Here is a 15,216-nt window from a genome sequence, read left to right as displayed (position 1 = left end):
CAATGATTTATGTCAACATGTTCTCTGTTGCTACCCTGCGATGGATTGGCCCCATGTCCAGGGTGTACCCTGCCTCGTGCCCTAAGCCTCCTGGGATAGACTCCAGGTCCCCGCGACTCTAAATACAGGATAAAGTGGTATGGAAGATGAGTGAGTAAGTGAGTGTTCTCTGTTGCATAGAATGGAAAATTTTAGCCTAGATGTTTTTAAACACTAGATGGCGTGATTTGGCACGATTCAACATTACAGCTCCAGCCACACCCTCATCCAGCCGACAGCTGGCCCACATACTGTACGGTACATAAAGTATTATTAACTTCACCTTATAGACTCACTGAGACAGAGCAACATTTCTTTAATAGCTTTTAATAAATACACAAGCATTCGTGTGAACATGCGAACAGCTGCTCAGAGTTACACAGAGAGGAGCTTTTTAATAAACTGGCCATCATAAGAGGTTCTGTTCCCTCCTCTGACCACAGAAACAGTGTTTACTCCTGAACAAGGATTATAACTAATACTAATACTATAATCATCTTTTCTGTAGTGAGGAAACCTGTAAAATCAGTGTTTAAGACAAGTTTGAGGACATAAAATACATAGAACAATGCTAAAATATGATGTGGAATATAATTATTTCACTCATGTTAATTAGGACAAGAACACTACAGTCACATAATAACCATGAGATCCGACAACAACGTTGCGTTAATGGTAATTTATTGTTTGTTTCAGTGCATAAGGATTTTCCTATATAGTTTTTTTCCCCTACATGGTCCTCAGTGTGAGTTGCATACAGATCATAAGTTTGCAAGTGATGTATTTGTAAAGAGCCGCATGACATCCAATAAAACACTGCATTCAAGGTGGAGACTTCTTTTGTTTAGTTTTTTTGTTGTTGTGTTGTTTTTTTTTTTTCTTCTTCACAATAGCGGACAAAGTCAGCATGTCACATTTCAAGTATCAGCAAAAATGCAAAATTCTGGTACAACCGCTACCAGAAAACAACCAAGTCTGGTGTTTAAATCCATGCACAATGCTGTTAAGTGTCCCTTCAGTCACAAGTAGCTCGCGTAAATATATCAGTTTGAATTCTAGTGCATTTATTTTTTGTTTTTAATATAGCTAGCTGAAGATACACAACACAGATACACTCACATACCGGGCAGTTCACATCTTCCTGATGGCATTTGATAATAATAATGCCCTGTTATAGTATCGCTAAAAGTTCTATGTCTGTAGCCGTTCAAAGCCAACTGCTTAGCTAATACTCAAGTCTTGCGTTATTTCCAACACAATTTATTATAAAATGAGTCTATTTGGTAAGTACTGTATGTACACAAGTAAGTATACAGAGACGCCATGTCTACTCGCAGGCATTCGCTTCTGTCTGACTAGATAAAATCAAAATGGCTATAGGAATGGTAAATACATAGCACCATTTTGTCAAAAAATAATAAAAAAAAAATTATATCCTCTTAAAAGCAAAAAATGGTCAACTTTTGTATCTAGCTTAGCATAAGTTCTCAGTAAGTGTTACCACATCTCTACATTTCTAAAGCTGTTTCTCGCATTGCTATTTTAATACATGCTCTTTGGTTAAAATACTTCAAATGACTTGTTTGTTTTTTTTTGCAACTGTTTTTGGCAGTGTAAGAAAAGTCAAAACACACAATATGGCTAATAATGCACTTGCCTCCGACAAAACACACATCTTAGGCACTTAATTAGCAAAAAAAAAAAAAAGCTTGTCAACACACAAAAAAAATACTATGTACATAACATGTAAAAAGTGTTATAAATAGGTTTTAAACCATAGATACTATATACATCTTCAAACAATGACCCATCAGTTGTTATATGTCTTTTCACGGTGGTGATTTGTGTACGATACCGTACAGTTACTGTATATTATATTGTAAGATATGAGCTTTTTAAACTTGACTCTAGATGCAGTAGGCGCTTTAGATGATCTTCAGATGACAGGAGGCCGAGCCTCAAGGGGACGCCATGTTCATTCCCGTTTTCTCAAGATGACGTAGATTAAGCCGCTGATGAGCGCCAGAGGAAATGCCACCCAGGCAAGGATGTAGGCGAAACCATATGACTCAGTCGTAGGAACCCATAAGTGGTTCATCACCGTGTAGATGATCGCGCCGCACATGACGAACAGGCCTGATGGAAGGAAAGAACACAAAATATTCAGCCTCATTACTTAAGACAGCAGGCCTTGGTTGGTCACATAAATGGCACTGTATATGTAACACTATGAAACATTTTACCCTGATACCAAACATACAGCAGAATATGTTTTGGCAGGTTGGTTATGTAGCTGAATGTTAAGGATGGTATGGAAGAAGATAAGATGACAGATAAGAAACGTTGGCAGGTCAGGTGCACCTCTGATAAGAATGGTATTCTTGTGCTTTCGGGCAATCCTGTCAAGGGGTCATAAACCATCTCATCCGAATACAACTTGGCAAAGGTCTTTATGCCGGATGCTTTTGCTGACGCAACCTTCCTATTCTTTCTGGGCTTGGGACCAGCAGCATGTCCTGCAACCAGTGGCTGGGTATCAAACCTGGGCCTTCTGCATGACAGCCAAGAAGCCTACCACTAAGCCATCGATGCCCCTCACCGCTGAAAATTTCAGCTAACTTCATCACACTTTCTACTTCAAGAGATGACTTTTGTTTTACTCAAGACTTCATGTTCTTTACACTTGAGCATGCATAGGATCACAATCACATGTTCAGTACATAGGTAAATGAGTTTGGTGCGTAGGTTTAAAAGAATAATAAGTGAGTGTGTGGTTAAACCTAGAAGGCTAAAGCATCCTTCAATCTTATCTTCTTGGGAAGGTCTTTTACATAGAATTCACAAAAGGTTGAAAGTATGACAGTATGTTAAAAGTGTTGTTTAGAAGTTCCATGTTAAATCCTACAGAAGAAAGGGTTTCAAGTAGACCTGCTTGAGGAAGGCAAAAGTTTTGCTCATCTCAAGGCATGCGGCTGTAAGTTAGATGGTACTGTATGTTTAGTATATAAGTGGGTTGGATGTGTAGAATCTGCTGGTAATTAAAATATAGTTTGCTGGTAGGATGATAGACTAGTTATCCTCTTGACATGTTACAGGTAGATCATTAGAGGACTTAAGTTTGTCCATTGGGAACCCCTTACAGGATTGAGGTGAATCCTACAGAACTGAGGGTTTCTTTTTCACAAAAGGAAATTGAATAGAACACCTTTAGATGTAAATAGATGTGGCTTAGGTAGATCATTTGGTCGATGGGATTGTATAGTAGATACCGTCCTAGAACGGCAATCGAAAACCCTTAAAGTATTGATTTATATGGAGGAAACTTTGTAGTTTCTTCGTGGATTCCTAAAGAACCAGGTGTTTCGCCTTCACAAAAGGGACACTTCAGTTTGCACAATTTGCAGGTTGGGTATTTAATTTAGGTGTTAATCAATTGGTAGGTTGACGTTTAGTCAGATTCAATTGGTTCAGTTAGTTGTTGGTTAGCTAGTGTAGTTGTAGTTAGAGTTGGTGTATAGGTTGAGTTGCCAGAACACTAAGTTTTTCTGGTTATATAGGGGAACTAAATATTAATGCACTGGAATTAAAAGCTCTAATAAAAAACAAGGAATTACTATTAAGTTGATTGTTTCTTTTACTGTAAACACATTTTTTAGGCATATTGGAAAATAGCAATATGGTAAAACTACATTTTAACCTAATGTCACAACAGCCCATTCAAGGACTTCGTTATTGCTGCATTCAGTGCAGGTTTTGCATGTTAGTTTTACATGTATTTTCATGATGCAAACTCTGAAAGTGAAATAAACTCTGTACACTGCTCTTACCCTAACCCTTACCTTAACCAATACTGACATTTTCCAAAGTGTCCTCATCTGAACCAGACAAGGCAGGGCCCATTAAAACTGAGTGCACAGAGCCAACACTGTCTTCATTCTCTTTTCAGGGCAATAACTCACATCTGCAGCATGATGAAGCACTTTCTGAGATCGGTCTCAGTGAGGAAGGACACGGCCCACCCCCAGCGTGCCAACCATGACATTTCAGTTTGTGTCTGGGCCTCTGTTTCCTGCGCCAATCCGGTGGGCACCAGGAGACTCCAAGCTGCAAACGGCCCACACCACTTCCCCCTTGACATTCAGCTAATGTGACCAAACAACCTGCATTTTGTCCCCTAAAAGCTCACATCAACCTTCTCAGAAACAGTATCAAGTAAGAATTTAGGAATGTCACCTTAAATATATATACTTAAGATCCTCCAAATACAAGATAAATATTCATTTATAGGGTAAATATATTTAGAGGATAAGTCAGTATTGACCTTTCCTAATTATATCTCTTTATATGAGCATATATCATCTGAACAAATTGCCTCAGGATGTTGGCTGTAATTGAGCTGGAAGGCATTTTAGTGCATTCTGCACAATTGAACATATAACAAAGTGTGACAGGACTAATTAAATTATTACAGCCTCACTAAGCATCAACAGATGCCAAGGACATCTAAAACCTTGATGTGTGTAGGATGATACAGAAATAGAAAGAAGTAATTGATATTTAGATGCATTGTCATTGTAATCGGACTTGTACAAATATATATATATATATAGATATAATTCAGCTTAACGGTACACAATGCCAAATAAAAACTAAATAATATGATGAGCTCTTATTTTCAACATTGATGCAATTTATTAGTATTACACCTTAAAGGATGGAACTAAGAATGTATGTCATACGGAAAATATAAATAAATTATGGTCATTATCTAAAAATATGTGGCAGGAAAATAAAAAAATTACATTCTTTGGAAAAAAAAATTTTGGTGTGTCATGTCCTAAAGAACCCCAATTATTATTACTGTATTATTATTATTATTATTATTATTATTATTATTTATTTTCCATTTCAGGCCAACCCGAACAAGTACAGGATTTTCAGCATTGTTTTCCGCTGTCATGAGTATTATATATGGATGTAATGTGATGTGATTTCGCTGTGTAACTGAATATGGCATGAGGGAATATTTTCTCCTAACATTCTTTGATTGCTTAGAAAACTTCAGTCCTCAATCTAAACTTCATTCCTTTATACCTAGCCTAATAGGAATATACTGCTTATTTATGGTTGGAAAACCACAATAAAGACAGAGACAATGAGTAAAGCAAAAATAAAGGAATTAATAAAATTTACACTCAAATGGTGCCTTATTTTACAATAACCAAACGATTCGGATTTAATGCTACTCACAGGCAAAGATTTGGAAAGCTCCGGTGAGGAAGAAGCGTCCACCCTTCTTCAGCGTGAAAAGCTGGCAGAAAAACAAGAAGAGTGACAGGAAGCTGAAGATGATGGACAGGATCATGAGAGCCTGCACTGCCTGAATCCAGACTGCAAGGAAAAACAGAGAAATGAATGTTAGGAGATTGTTTTACTGTAGAAAATATCTCCAAGACCTCACAGAAAGTACAGTTTGGCATGTTTATTAAATAAAGGCGCAAGGATCACATGACATAACATGACATTAGAATATACTGTAGTTGAATCTCGGTTTCAACCCCATATAAGTTACGGATGTTCTTTTTAAACATGACCAGACCTCGCATGTATTTCAAAGGAAGGCTAATAGCGAATAAATTCCAAACCAATTCAACAGAAAGACGACCAAATAAACATACTGAATCAATCGCAGACAGAATATGCTGGACAAATGTTTTCAAAAAAGAGCCCAAAGTCATTTTTTTCAGAGCACTTCGCAAATAAGAGTATCTAGTTCCTACAAGCTCCAGACCCTTAAAACGATACCGGCTCTCTAAATATTGATCGTCTGCTCATCCCTGAGTCAGAGAAATATAAACGAAGCCCGGTAACCCTGCTTAGTACTCTGGCTTGATAGCCTTAAAAGCTCCACATTCCATCAGTCTATCATTTAAATCACACTGCATTAGACACGCAACGCATTTCTCATAAGGGAATTTATCAGGGTGTGTGGACTTGTTTGGCTTAGTGCTTCCTGAATTCCAGGAAATGCAATGTTTTTATGTTTAGATGATCGGCTACATGTTAGCAACAGCGGCTGAACGACTCATCAGAAGTCATCAGTCTACTGCCGAAAACTATGAAAACGTGACTCGCATTGTGGATTGTAACATGACCAAGTAAAATAACGACATCCAGGCTACACCCAACGTGCTAGATAGACTGGTTTTAATTATGGAAGCCTTTGCTTGTAACATTCACTAGCAGTCAAAAGTTTGGACACACATTTTTCACCTAAATCAATGGTCTTTTTCTGTCTACACTGTAAAACAATGCTAAAGGAATTAAAAATATGCAATAATCTTCTATGATCAGTTGATATTGAGATGTTTCTGCTACTTATGATCGATCTATAAATCCTTCATAACGGCTCTAGTCTAAGGTGCTGTTTATTAATTGGTGATCTCTGAGGCTGGTATCTCTAAATGATCTTCTCCTCTGCAGCAGAGGTACAGTAAGTTTTGGTCTTGCTTTCCTGGGAAAGTCTTCATGAGAGACAGGTTCATTATGGTGCTTGATGGGTTTTGCAAATGCACTTGACAACATTGTTCTTGCCAGAACTGTTTCAAAACAAATGACCTTTGTGTTTTGTATAACACCTGACTGTTGCTGTTGGTACTTCATTACATAATGATCCCTTATTTTATAGTTTTGCAAAAAAAAAAAAATAATAATAATAAAGTATTGTTCTAAAAAAACAAATACACACCCCCAGGAGGGCTCAAGATCATCATTCATGGACGTACAGCCTTCTTTGCACCATTCAAATGTTTTACTTCGGCTAACTGTCTCATAATTGTACTGTGCTTGAAGTCTTCATTCACCAGAAATTACATCACAAGTCCCAGTCTGACTTGAACGCCCTTTGTAAATAATTAATCATTCCAATATTAGCCAATTAATAATTTAGCTTTTCTAACATTATCATTACCGGTGGAAGTAGTTAGAAATAGTGCTTTGGCACAAATTGAGAACATGACGATGTTTTGAAACATAATTTCAATTTTCTGAACTTGTTGCATGATTGAAATGTTGTACGCTTTACGATCTTTATCAAGTGGACTTTGTTTTTAAAGTAATCTCACCCTTGCTCTGTATCCTTCCTAGTGTAATTCTAATACCAGTTCAACCAGAGACTAATAACTTCCCATTTAAATTCTCAGTTCCATTAACAGTTCCTTCCTGATGTATTTGAGCTTTTTCCCTTTCCAATGTCACCGTCAGCTTATAATTTCTGATAAATATCCAACTTCTATTACTGAAAGTACAATAAATCAAATTGAAATGAAATCTTATACGTAATCAAGTGTCTAGACCAGAATTTCTGGAAAACATCCAACTACTGTTTTTAAAAGCGCTATAAAATAAATTGAATTTGAAGACTGTGATTAACAGTAAGTCATACTAAACATAAAATACACCATTAATAAGACTAGAAGGACTATTTTTTTATTTGTTCTCGCTCTTTGAGTACTCTAACTTAGGTAGGTGCATGTAGTATGCCAAGACTTTTCAGCGTGTCTATTTCTTCTTTAAGGGTCATGCACGCAGTTTCAGATTTCCGCATCTCTCTTTCACTCTCGTTCGGCAGTGTACGAGTTCTCATTTTGGCAGCCGACATACCAAACACCTCCATTAGTCGCAAGATAGGGCATCTCCTGCATAGCTAGAAAACTTGTTCTGTGCAGAATGAGATCCAGAGATTAGGGAATGCTGCTTACAGTTTGTAGAAATCTCTTGGATGTGCGTGTACTTTTCCGAAAGGAGTGAGGCCGTCATTATAGTTAAATACTTTGTTCCAACAAGTGTTAAAGCAAAACCAGTTGATCACTAATTATTGCAGTTTATACTGTGTGTGCATCTACAAAACATGATTATGTTCTTTAAAGAAAAGAACATAATCATGTTGCGGTGTTGATTGGCACGATACCAGCAGACTGAATACCTTTTAAAGGCTTTATATCAGAGCAAATGCAATAGAGCACCATCACCTAAAAATAACTGATATTTCTTATAAAGCACAGCAATCTTGTTAGTACCGACTGAGCCCTTTATTCAGTCACTAGTCATTACTTACAACAAAAGACAGGTGCGTTTATTTACATGCGTGGACTCTTAAAGGGACAGGTTGTCATTTTTAGGCATTTCTTGCTGACCTGATCACACCCTGAGTAAGGAAGGTAGTGTACAGTATGTTACTCTTGAGAAGAAAAAAAGGGCGGAATAGAAAGGACAGAAGTGGTGAGGATTTCAGGACCAGAAAGGAGGCAAACGGTATCCAAAAATGTACGTCACTATGGAAAGTGATTGTAAGATTCCGCTGGTGTGATCATCAAGACTGTTGAGGCTTCTTATCATATCAGACTGCTTTTCACTATTTAATTAAATTACTATTTAATTTCACTCTTGTACAAAAGATTGTGTTTAGCTTAGGTGTGTGCAAATATACTGTAATGATTTCAACTCTGGCTGTTGAATTTCACCTACAATTTAGTTGTTGTTAGTCTTTCGGCTGCTCCCATTGAGAGGTTGCCACAACGGACCAACTGATCCGCACAACAATTTGGCACAGGTTTTACGCCGGATGCCCTTCCTGACGCAACTCTCCCATTTTATCCAGTGGCTGGGGTTTGGGCATTGGCTGGAAATCAAATCTGGTCCCTCCGCATGGTAGGCGAGATACCTACCACTGAGCCACCAATGACCTTGAATTTTACCCCCAATTGAATGTGTTTTATTTTGAAGCTGGTTCTTACCAAAGGTTTTTCTTGTCCTGTTTATTAGGGATCAAAACCAGATTCCTTTAAGGCTGCACCAAGATGATTTCTATTGTAAATAACTATAAAAATGAAAAAAAAACAAAAAAAACAAACTGACTTTACCTAAATTGTTTGTCACACTTTTTTTAAATGTTCATAAATTCTGATTATTAAAAGTGCTAGTGCATGCTTTCTATTTATAATCTCTGCCCATTGGGGTCACCTCCCACTCCGATTAAATAATGAGAGAGGATTCAATGAGCAATCATTTAGTTTTAAGTTACTAAAGATAAACATGAACTTTGTTCAACATTGCTCTGAAGTAAACAGTTTGTGCGTCACTTCCTTCCCAAGGTCTAGTGCAGTACCCATGAAGTCCTGAGGTCTCTGTGGTGTTTCCTGACATGTACACGTACAGTATAATACCAAAAGCTTATGCACACATATGCATGCACACACACCCAAACACACAGACAGTGCAGGCAGGTTTAAAACAAAATCCAGCCAAACGTTCAATTAAAAGTTATTTACTCAACACAGATACGGATGTTTTTCTAAGGAAAGCCTCATGAATCTTCCAGTTTTCATGTCCATTCTGTAATCCTTAACATACACTAATGATGCCTTGATTACTAACTCCAAAAGGCCTAAATAAAGTGTGACGCCTGGGCCTCGCCCAGCAGTCACGTGACTGATCTACGAGCTCTCAACAAACAAATGCAGCTGCACATGCTGGTTCGGCTCCATTACAAAAACACACAGACGCTGTCTTCTAAAATGATTACATCATGCGAAACGACTGAATGAGAAACACAACCAGAAATTCAACTTAGTCGTTAAAGGAGCTGAAGTATCATTGGATTATAAATGTTTCTCGTAACACCCTACACAGAACCAGAAAAGCTTTTTTTTCCCCCGTCTAAGACACTTGCAAATAAATGCTGTACAGCAAGTTTTTTTTCTTCAAAAAAGTTTCTAAATAAAAAAAAATACTATAAAAACATTAGCTAATGAAACAAAGTCAATAATATGTTTGTTTATAATATAGTCTCAGGTATAACTTTTGCAGTTTTATAGGAAAATGAGCTGCTTAGTTTCACTAAACATCCTGCAGAGCCAGACACAGTCCTCCTCAGAACCTGCTTCTTTTTTCTTGCAGTAAAAACTAAGATTTTTCCTCGTTTGTTTGTTTAATTGGTTGGTTGGTTGGTTGTTGTTGTTTTTTTAAAAAGTGGTCTTTTGCTTCTTTCTTTTCTGGCCTCCAGATATTTTTTTCTAATATAATTTTGGAAAACAAACTTTTTCCTTGTAATTTTTTTTACTTATGAGGTCAGAAAATAAAAATTCTAAACATGTATAACAAAAGTTTATACTTATATACTAATATAAGTTTGTACTAAATAAACATTGTTACTAAGACTTTTGCATAGTACTATATATAAGATAAGTCTCTAGATCGGGATTATTCAGAATTATAAGAAAATTTATTAAAAGATCATTAAATGAAATTCCAAATGCTGATTTGACTTGACTGAAAAGTTACCTTGTAACGTTTAATTATAAATATTTTCCTGAGCATCATGTCCTGATTTGACAAGCACTACTCCCTTCAAAAAGATAATACCTTCTGCTTTCATAATTGATTTCTTTTTTTCCTATGCATGTCATCACTTCTCTAATTTAACCAGACAGAGAAAATGAAATTACAAATCAATAAGGATCTGTGGAAACTTCCCTTTCTAAACTAATGTCTCGATTCCGGTAGTCTCCGGTCCAGTAAGATGCTTTCAGCTATACATTTTACATGAATGAATGTTAAAAGATAAATTGCAGCATAAGATTTGCTACAGAAGCCAAGCTGAGTCATGCTGTGTGATCTGTAGCTGCTGCATCACAGCTCTGCGTCTCGCCTACAGCACGGTTTCAGTTCATTCTACTTAAAATATTTCACTGGATCCACCTCTGGCCAGATGTGGTCTGCCTGCTCTAGCATCTCATAGATTGGAGGAATTTTGCACTTGATACGTATCGATTCACGAATCAATGTCATAATAGCAATGTCATGAAAACAAATTTCCCACTTGTGGGACTAATAACGGGTTATCTTATCTTATCTTATCTGTTTAGAACATTTTGCCTTTACAACTTGATATTTTTTTATCCACCATGAAAAAAAGATTAATGCATCTCCATTACCTTTTATTAACAGTACGGAAATATTTAAAATGCCAACCAACAGGGTTTGTGTCATTATTGTATTTAATTTCAAATATTTAATTTATCAAGACAGTAACATTTTATTTCATCTTAATCTTTCCTGTTATGAGCAGATTATTAAAAATTAACTTAAAATCAGCTTCTTCATTCTACATAAAACATTCAGTAATATTTACTCTTCATTAAAAATAGCTGGTGCTGACATTTTAGTTTGAAAATTGGGTAAAATAATGAGAACTGTATCCCATTGGATCTATCAAGAGTAGACTGCAACTTTGATATTTAAATGTTTTTTTTTACATCTTTATACACATAAAACTAAATGGAGAACCTAGTGCATAATGGCTACAATGCTGCACATTTTAAACCTTGTGAGATAAAGATCATAAAAGGCAATTAAAATCACAATATATTGCACATCTCTAGCATGTGCACAAGAGACAGCATCACTCTGAGCTTTTATTATGAACCACTAACACTATCTAAATATAAGCCGTGGGTGTGACCCAGCCCAGCGGCACGCTATGCAAAACACAGAGTAAGTCAGAGGATCCCCCAGCACCTTACACTCAAACTCACATATACACGGCCAGATAGCTGTCTAAATTTAAGCTGTTCTACATACTCGACCTGTGCCCCACCCTGCGGCAACTCTCTAGCCTGCCATCTTCACTCCCAAACAAGGGTTTTGAGCTCAGGAGACTATTTATACTGCCGAGATGAGTTGCTAGAGCTGGTGGAGGGAAAGAGAAGGGGGGGGGGGGTTGGGGGAGCTCGCATCCCACTCAAGTTGCACAGCTGCATTCTCAGCCCTAGATGGCAGTACAAGAGACAAGGGAGCTCACGATCATGGCCATGCGAGCATAATAAAGAATTTTTCAGAAGGTCTTTAAAACTACAGTTATGCCGAGGTCAAAGATCATAGCCTGAAAATAATAGCTGATCCCATTTAACCCTGTGTAAAGTAGACAACCAAATCCATAGAGATGAGGGACATGGACAGATGACACCCTTGAAATAAGCCTTGTCACACCCAGTTACCAGCCAACGTCTGACCGCAAATCACAGCTCTCAGAAGTCTCTACCTGATGTGCAATCCTATTGTAGGTATTCCAACCAAATCTCTTAAGAACTAGAACGCAACGTCATTATCTAACCATTCATTTCGTACCACAGACAGATATTCTGCAAACCTTGAGCAACCTTGGGTAGCATATAATCAGGTACCGCCACTCTTTATCACTTTGCCACTCTTTGTATAAAATCCTAATGCATATTGTTTTTCCAAAGTATCACCCTGCGCAGTATCTCAGTGACGAAGATGAGAAAGCATGCAAATGTTCCTACCTCCAGTCTCCCCGATCTGGCATGCTCCGTTGACTGTGGAGCAGTTTTGCCAGAGGTCTGAACTACTGGTAGAAGATACAGTCCAGGCCTGCGAAAACGAATATACATACTCTTAATAATGAGATCCCCTTACAAAGAACAACATGATAATAATGATGATGATGATGATGCTGACATTGACATATCCAAGGGCATATACTCACACTGACAATAGTGGAGACCAAGAGCAGTACCAGGACTGCGATGTGCAGGAGTACGATGCCACAAAGTAGGATCAGCATGTTTCCACTGTTGGATTTCTGCACACACATACACACAAACCCACACTTTATATTTCAACTAGACTGTTGGCTTGTCCTACATTTACTTTTACTGGGTGTTACCAGCCAGCGCTCTGGGATAATGCAGTGCCTGTGGAAGCTGTGAGCCTGGAAATAGTGGACGGTTTATATCAACATAGGCAACATAGATGTACATTTTTTTCCCAGGAATAAATAAATAAATAAATAAATAAATAAATGTAGGGAATTAATTCACACAGTCATTATTTATACAGAATGAGAGTCAAACAAACACTGTGGAACTTTTCATGTATTATTACTATTTAGTTTTTTTTTTAAGTGATTGGACTATTGGATGGACTTTTATTTTTCTATAAGTCTCCATTTTCTGAATATAGCCTAACATTAATAGCAAACATAAAGTAATATACTAATAAAGTATATTTGGCTGCGCGTCATGGAGCAAAAAAGTATAAACGTGATGTTCACTACATACTTGACTATGCATTCTTGTATCTTGGCAACATAATAAAGAGGAAATAAACAGTAACCACACTGTGCATGTTTAGAAACGCATCATAGCATCCGAAAACAAGTGTGCCTGCATGCCAGGTGCGGAGAGACGCGCGACACGAAACACGGGTGGGGATTTATTCTCTCTATCATCAAACAAGCCGGCAAAGCAACATTCACTAATAACATTTATTAATAATAATAATAATAATAATAATAATAAATAAATAAATAAATAAATAAATAAAAAAAATTCAACTTACATGGATCTGCGTGAAATTATTTCCGCGAGAGTTTATAAAGGCGGGAAAAGTTGTTAAAGCGCAGCAAGGTTACGGCGTTACTCCGCAAGTCCGACAGCAGGGCAGAGAGAGAGACAGAGAGACAGAGACAGAGAGAGGGACTGGAACGGATTAAAATGCAGCGCTGCCGTTTTAAACTCTTCCACCCAACACCAGGCCAACGCCCCATGAGACACGTGACCTCACAGCAAGGGTGCGTCCCAAACCAAACTACAGTATATGTGCCGCGGCGGGCGCTCAAGTCAAACCCTGACTTCTGATTATTGCTGAATATTAAATACACAGTTATAAGAATAAAAAAAAAAAAAATCAATTTATGTCTCTATATAATCCCCTGCTACACTAATGCACTTATCCCAGCGTTTCACTAGTGCGTGGATGCCATCAAGGTAGAACATATCTCAGACTCCTCGCTTCATGTCTGAAGCTCTGGCCTCCCAGGAACTCCTTTAATGTGGAAATGGATTGTTAGATGTGGCAGTAACTCCCAGGCAAGGTCTTTTTTTTATTGTGCAAATCTCTCCTTCTCTTTCGGCTTCTCCCGTCAAAGGAGTCGCCGCATCATACCATGTGGTCCGCACTCACACTTGGCACAAGTTTTACACCGGGATGCCCGTCCTGACGCAACCCTCCCATTTCCTAACCAGGCTTGGGGCCGGCACTGTACGCAATGTCTGGGTAGTAGGGGACAATTTGGCAACACCAATCAGCCTAAACTGTATGTCCTCGGACTGTCGGAGGAAACCAAAGCAGCTGGTTTGGTTACTAGTAGATGAAAACTCCGAGAACTCTATGTGGGACTCAAAACCGAAACCTAAATGATTGTGTGCACAGTTCCCACAGACAGGATCAGGCGTTCCACTCGCTGAACGTTCACGGGAAACATTCAAATGTTTAATTGCGGCTGAGAGTCTCAGCAATGTCTTCTGTAAATGTCAATCTGCTTTATGCCTTCATTTACAAGAAAGTTCATCACAAGTCCCGGTTTGATAAGTACGCCCCATGTAATTCTCAATATATATATCAAAAATTGTGTTGAATTGAACATACCTGAGTGGGTATTTTGTAGACAAAAAACTGGTGGAAGTCAAACAGGTTCCAATTCCAATAAAACCTACATCACAGTTTAATTTACTCATCTTCAATAAGCACTTGATCCTGATTAGGGAGGTGAGTCTATCCCATGAACCCTGTAAGGTGAGAGTACATCATGTCTTACGACGCAGTCTATACCTAAGAGTACAGCGAAAAAACTTAAATAAAATAAATATTAATTGACAAATTTGGTAAGTAATAGAGAAACTGAATGACAGTTGAGATGGTCTATAAGTCTGAGTCAGCTAAAACTGTGTTCTGGTGCATGATTATTCCAAGATGTATTTTTCCTCAAGACAATATCAAGTTTAAGAAAGCCAGTATGACATTCCTATCAAAAACATGTGCTGTGTTGTAACATTTTTTTTTTCAGTTTTCTGCAACATTTTGTAAGGCAAAAGTCGAGCTACAGTATGTAGAGAAGCAGTTATTTACAGTACCAGAATGCATTATTGAAATGGAAATATTAGTAATAATCTGATATTAGTGGCTTGATACTTAACATATTTACATAAAATGCATAATAAAGTTTTAACACCCTTTAACTGACACTGTATTTTTAGCTAGCTAACAAATGATGTGTCTTTTTCAGGATGAAACCAGAAAACACAATCAATAAAATGT

The 15,216-nt window shown here is 37.6% G+C and overlaps 1 protein-coding gene across 1 annotated transcript; it reads right to left on the bottom strand.

The window, feature by feature from the left end:
- Positions 1–350: 350 nt before the first annotated feature.
- On the bottom strand, positions 351–13,619 carry pmp22b (peripheral myelin protein 22b). Its single transcript, XM_053511440.1, has 5 exons — positions 13,459–13,619; positions 12,605–12,700; positions 12,402–12,489; positions 5,290–5,430; positions 351–2,175 (listed from the first exon to the last, which is right to left on the bottom strand). Exons 2-5 carry the CDS (start codon positions 12,680–12,682, stop codon positions 2,015–2,017), a joined length of 468 nt encoding a protein of 155 aa, XP_053367415.1. The 5' UTR covers positions 12,683–12,700; positions 13,459–13,619; the 3' UTR covers positions 351–2,014.
- Between the last annotated feature and the right edge of the window lie 1,597 nt (positions 13,620–15,216).

Source organism: Clarias gariepinus, chromosome 14, assembly GCF_024256425.1.
Source record: "Clarias gariepinus isolate MV-2021 ecotype Netherlands chromosome 14, CGAR_prim_01v2, whole genome shotgun sequence".
Taxonomy (NCBI): Eukaryota; Metazoa; Chordata; class Actinopteri; order Siluriformes; family Clariidae; genus Clarias; species Clarias gariepinus.
The sequence above is the reverse complement of the archived record's forward strand: the minus strand, read 5'-3'. Positions and strand labels throughout refer to the sequence as shown.

Bases quoted from the DNA above. Each gene is read 5' to 3' on its own strand.
- pmp22b (XM_053511440.1), bottom strand. From the start codon at position 12,682: ATGCTGATCCTACTTTGTGGCATCGTACTCCTGCACATCGCAGTCCTG. The intron at 5,431-12,401 runs GTAGGAACATTT...TTTTCCTTGCAG, and splicing joins CCAGATCGGGGAGACTGGAG to TCTGGATTCAGGCAGTGCAG. The intron at 2,176-5,289 runs GTGAGTAGCATT...TCCTTCCATCAG, and splicing joins AGCTTTCCAAATCTTTGCCT to GCCTGTTCGTCATGTGCGGC.